General features: G+C 35.5%; 1 protein-coding gene across 1 annotated transcript; it reads left to right on the top strand.

Moving 5' to 3' along the window:
• The first annotated feature begins 202 nt into the window (after positions 1 to 202).
• Positions 203 to 4,611, top strand: LOC145578998 (uncharacterized). Its single transcript, XM_081636291.1, has 2 exons — positions 203 to 1,005; positions 4,285 to 4,611. The coding sequence occupies exons 1-2, from the start codon at positions 382 to 384 to the stop codon at positions 4,366 to 4,368; spliced, it is 708 nt and encodes a 235-aa protein (XP_081492417.1). The 5' UTR covers positions 203 to 381; the 3' UTR covers positions 4,369 to 4,611.
• Positions 4,612 to 5,850: the final 1,239 nt, after the last annotated feature.

Here is a 5,850-nt window from a genome sequence, read left to right as displayed (position 1 = left end):
GTATATTATTGTATAACATTATGAGTGTATGTATAACATTTTGGCTTTAGATTTAAGATGAGACATCCCAACCTGGGCCACCAATACCAGGCCCACCTCTCAAAAATATTTGTTTTGGTTTTGGTTTTGGTTGGTACTCTTTAATTACTACTAGTGCGGTAATGCCATGTGATCAAGTGTATTCAGCTGCACTCGAATCTTCCTTACGCTACCCCTCCCCTTTTATCTTCTTTCCGTTTCTCATTTCACTATTTATTAGCCTTCTCCTCCTTCACTTCTTCTCCGCCGCTCTCTCTTCACTCTCTCACTCTTAACATTACTACTCTACTTTATTACTCTTACTAGTTTTTGATTTACTTTTTTAGAGTTCAGTTCAACACAATGGATCTCAAGGCCACGCTATTGCTTGGCCTCATCTGCATTACCATTGCCGTCGCAACCGGTCAATCGCCCGCTGCATCACCCACCCAATCACCACCCACCACCACCCAACCACCACCGGCTAACACCCAACCACCTCAAGCTAGCCAGCCACCACCCGCCACTCAACCACCTCAAGCTAGCCAGCCTCCCCCAGCCACCCAACCACCTCAAGCTAGCCAGCCTCCTCAAGCTACCCAACCACCACCAGCCACCCAGCCACCCACCAACGCACCACCACCATCCACCACCCAATCACCCCCACCAGTGGCTCAAGCCCCTCAGCAATCCCCACCACCTGTGGCTACCCCACCACCAGTGGCTACCCCACCCCCAGCCACCCCACCTCCAGTGGCTACCCCACCACCGGCTACTCCACCACCAGTGGCTACCCCACCACCAGTAGCCACCCCACCCGCTGTTACACCAGTGGCTGCACCAGCTAAGTCACCGGTTGCGGCTGCGCCATCTCCATCGCTTTCTTCTCCACCATCTCCTCCTTCTGAAGCACCTGGACCTAGTATGGGAGGTGCTCTATCTCCTGGACCTGCTTTGGGACCTGCCTCGTCCGATACTGATGATCAGGTACATTTTCATTTCTTTTTTTCTTCATTTCCATGTTTGAGTTAATTATGAATAAGTATAATCACGTTAAATCTTGTTAAATTTATTTGAACATGTTTTTTCAAAATAGCTAGATTTAATAATTTTTACTAATACATAAGATATTAATTAAAAATCACATAAAAAGTAAGTAAATGGTGCGGACAATAAAAGATCTGAGGGAGGGTGGATTATTTAATTTGTATTGTGTGTAGTGCTGTACTGCTGTTCAGATCTAAGTGTTAGATCTGGTGTTACTTTTGGTTTGTATTTGATCAGATCACTTTGTTGATCTTCGTGTTGTTGCTTATCATGCTGCATTCTTGTCGGGTATCTTTATTTGTCCTTCCTTGATCCTAACATAAATCACTTGCCTCTATGCTCTACATTATCACATTACTTCGCATGATTTTGACGTGCATTGTTTTATTAATCTACCTCGGCTTCCAGGAATAACTTTTAGACATAGACGGAATAACAATTCAGAAAATTAATTGGCAATATACGGAGTACTCCGTATTACTTATTTTAATCAAAAATTGTGAAAGGGGGTGGTGGGGGTTTGCTGAAGTCAAATGTACACCGACATAATAGAATGTAGTCAAATACGTACTTAAATCTGAGAGATCAGTACTCTGGGACTAGTTCTGTGTCTTCATTGGTCTTGTAATTAATATTGTTTATATTGAGAAATATGGTTGGGAATGATTATGATTGTCACACCATTTGTTCTTCAAAATCTTATATGAGACGGATGTACAATAATTTAATGAGACATCAAGAGTGACCGAGATCAGGAAAACAAGAGTAAATTCTAGTTATCGACCCATTCAATATCTTCATAAATTGAATTAAGTGTTTATTATTATGGTGATGTGTTTGGTATATGAAAATTGGCCTGGGTTAAAAAATATTGCATCATTAGGGAATAAGATCCATTGATCCATTACCATTCTAAAGTTGTGTGACACAGGTTTGATTTGTGGTAATGTAGATGTTGCAACAAAATTTGCCAATTTACTGTCATTCAATGTTTATCCAAAATTTTGCATTAGTACAATAATATAATTAGTGCATTAATCATGTTTGTTTCCATAAAACTTAGCCTTTACTAGAAAAAATGTAAAGCTGGTTGACTGAAATTAATTATGATGCTGGCCTAGTGTCATTGAACTTTAATTGTACGGATTTTCTAATTTAATTGACATTATCTTACTTTATGACTGTGTTCACCATTTCAAATCACAAAAACTTAATCTGTATGAAGGAGATAATCATAAGAAAATGTTAAGTGTCGAAATTATAAGGAAATTAGATGAAGCCCGTGCGATGCACGGTTTGTTTGAATTTTTTAAAATATATTTTTTTGTATGTGCTAAAATTTGTTACATATTTAGATAAAATTCCTATTATCAAAAGATAATTATTTATATCTAATTAATTAAAACTTAAAAATATCATTCGTCAATTTTGCTTGTGTGGCATTTGAATTATTTAATTGTAAAGGAAATTAATAATCTCTTATTTAATTGGCTACAACTAATATTTACAATCTTACATGGCGCGCTAAGAAAATTAGATCATGCGTGGCTCTCTAAAATCTCGGGAAAAAACTCCCCTTTATATATATATATTAGATTGGATCATTAGAAGTGATCTAGTTTTTGCTTTTCTTGAATTAGCTTCACGAGTTTGTAAAATGTTGTTGTTTAACAACTTGAGACGCGAAAAGAATGTTATTTAGCTTGCTAATTATAGATAGACTAAACTATAATTGCTTTAATTAGCAACATAAGATACCTTTTTAATCACCCATATAAATAAACTTTTATCATCTTGTGAAGCATGGTAAAGCCTTTAGTATCGCTTAATTAATAATCCTTCCAGTTGTTAGCTGCCACATTGAAGATCCCTAGATTAAGAGAACTTTGCTTAGCTTTTAAGAGAATCACAAGTGGGCCCACGAAAATCAGATGATTGGTTTTGATTTGTGATGAATTAACCATGTGCTATTGACATGATTTTGCTGGTACAACATCATCTTATTGCCTTTTTTTTTTTTGCATTAACATATGCTTGTTTTCTTTTACAATAAGGTCCTACATCTTACTAGCTTGCATGAAAGTGACTTTGGGTTGTTATGTTTTCACTTCATCATTTTCTTGATGTGTAATCTATCCTCTAATCTTGAGAAACAATTGGTGCATTGCATGGCTGTTGACGAGGATTGATGACTCGATATGAGTAGTGTTTATTGGATCAGAGGTGTAGGGTCCAACTTTTTTATGATATTGACACATTAGTGGCGTAGAAGGATAAAATAGATGGATTATATTCCAAGAAGTAATCATTTCAAATGAAGATTGATTCCTAAACTTGTTGGATCTTAAGATTCAGTAATTAGATACTATTACTACCAATCTATGACTCGATTATTTGGGTGATTTAGTGAATTTATTGGTTGGTCCATTCCATGTATGACGTACAATAACAGTACTTTGAGGAAATATGTTAGGTAGCAATTATGTGATTAAATAGTAGCTAAATGATAATGAGGGACGGACATAATAGTCTTTGGGCCTATCAGCTGACCTTGGATACTAATTTTTGGCATCGTATCAAAATCAGAGTCATGAATTCATGATTCATGAACATTATGAAACGCAGTTAGTTATGATCTCATTTCAGAATGATTCATTCAGGTTAACAGTGGGATTGTCTTTGCTTTGAAGGCATAGTAATCACCTTTCCTTAATAGCATTAGCACCTACCTAACCTCGCCACATAAACCATTTAGTGGTTACAAATGATTATTTGTGACCAATTTCCATGTCATGCAATCGCCTCTGGCAGTATCTATTCTCAACTCAGACGTTTCTTGCTGATATACCTGTGTGTAATTGCATACATTCATACAAGTATATATATGACATTCAATGCTAACAAGATACAACTCGTGATTCTTGGAGAAACATACTACAGTATCTTTAGTTGGCTGTTGCCTGTAAAAAGAGATGAGGCCCACAATCTAGTGATCATATACAGAAAAGTCAAATGTTTCTTAAATACCATTGTCAACCATATTCATTTTTTGACATTTTTTCTCAATTCATTCATATATTTAATGTGAGTAGTACTCTTTTAATAGTAAATATACTGTTATATGTTCATAAATTGACATCAGATTTCATGAAATATTATCATTATTACATATACTCACTAGAAGCTGATGATAATGGTATGTTTGATACTATAATGCAGAGTGGAGTAGAAAAGATGTGGTCCATTTCAAAGTTGATTGGAAGCTTGGTTTCTGGATGTGCTATCCTTGCCTTGCTATTTTAAGAGAATCAGCTGCTTTCGGTTTTTCTCTGGGATATGTTCTCGCCATATTAATTTCATTTATGTAATATTGGATATGTCATTTTGTACACGCCCTCTTGTATTTTGGATTTATACATTCGATCAGGTGGATTCATTTTTTTATTTTGTGAGATTTTTGAGGGTTAGTTTATCTTCTTTCTGGGGTGAGACTTATGTTGTATGAGATTGTATTAGTAGTCGATTTAGCTTATTACGTTTAGTAAATACCGCCTCTTCATTCTTGTCTATCCGATTCAGCTTATTTCTTAAATTAAACGATCAATCCCCCATCCCCTATGGAAGTACTGCCCCTTGTCCGTTATTGGACAAGCTTGTACGATTGATACTACGACAGAGAAGTGTAAAGCTGAGCAAACACTAGATGGTGAAATTTAATGGTTTAAGAATGGCAAAATTATATAACAGTCAAATTAGCCAACAAAAGAATAGGATAACATATTAACACACGAAAATTGTTCTAACCGTGATAATTAAATATGGGACAAATCATTAATTCAACATGCTAGACCAACACTATGATGCTCAGTTTGTTGGGAAAGAGTAAAAGCTACTACTATGATGTTTAAACAAGGTAGGTGCACAACCAACCAACAGAATTATTGCTGACATGCTTATATATTTTACTTAGTGATAATTAACATAATCTATTGATCTGTGCAAGGCTTGATTTAGACTAGTTTGTATAATTTGGTTTCTACAACATTTGTATACTTAATTAAATTTTTTTTCTATGCAAAAGAGACATTTGTACATTAGTCGTACGTCAACATACCCCTTACACCGTGTAGGCGGAGTTAATTTTAAATCCACTTTTAATTGACAAGTAGTTGTCCGATATCTCATTCGATACATCACATGGTTCTTGGACTCTTTCTCTTAAACTTCTCAACAATTTAATCCTTCCCGAAACTCCATTATTTTTAGGAAAATTTGAAAAATAACACTATCTATTGTTGTAATTTTGTACAATATCACCTCAAGTTTTTTTTTTATTGTATTTTACCACCTAGTTTTATAAAAAACACTAAAAACTACCACCACTTTTGTCCGACTCCCCTGCATGATGTCACGGTGGGTCCTACTACCAATTATTCCTCTCTTTTCCCTCGATTCTCACCTCTATTCTTCCTTCGTCTTCCTCTTTGTCTAATTTTAATATCAATTTGCCGATCAATTAGGCGTTATTTAGGGTTTTTATTCGCTAATTTGTTCTTCAAGCCAAACGACAATGCAAAATCGAGAGTATAATTGGTTAATTAGGATGATTAGGGAAGAAGAAAGGTGAAATTCGAAGGGAAATTAGTTAGTGGGACCCATTATGACATCATATAGGGGAGTCGGGCAAAAGTGGTGGTAGTTTTTAGTGTTTTTTTATAAAACTAGGTGGTAAAATACAAATAAAATTAAAAAAAAATTAAAAAAACTTGATGTGGTATTGTACAA

The sequence above is a fragment of the Chenopodium album genome, chromosome 14 (assembly GCF_948465745.1).
Source record: "Chenopodium album chromosome 14, dcCheAlbu1.1, whole genome shotgun sequence".
NCBI classification, from domain to species: domain Eukaryota; kingdom Viridiplantae; phylum Streptophyta; class Magnoliopsida; order Caryophyllales; family Amaranthaceae; genus Chenopodium; species Chenopodium album.
The sequence above is the reverse complement of the archived record's forward strand: the minus strand, read 5'-3'. Positions and strand labels throughout refer to the sequence as shown.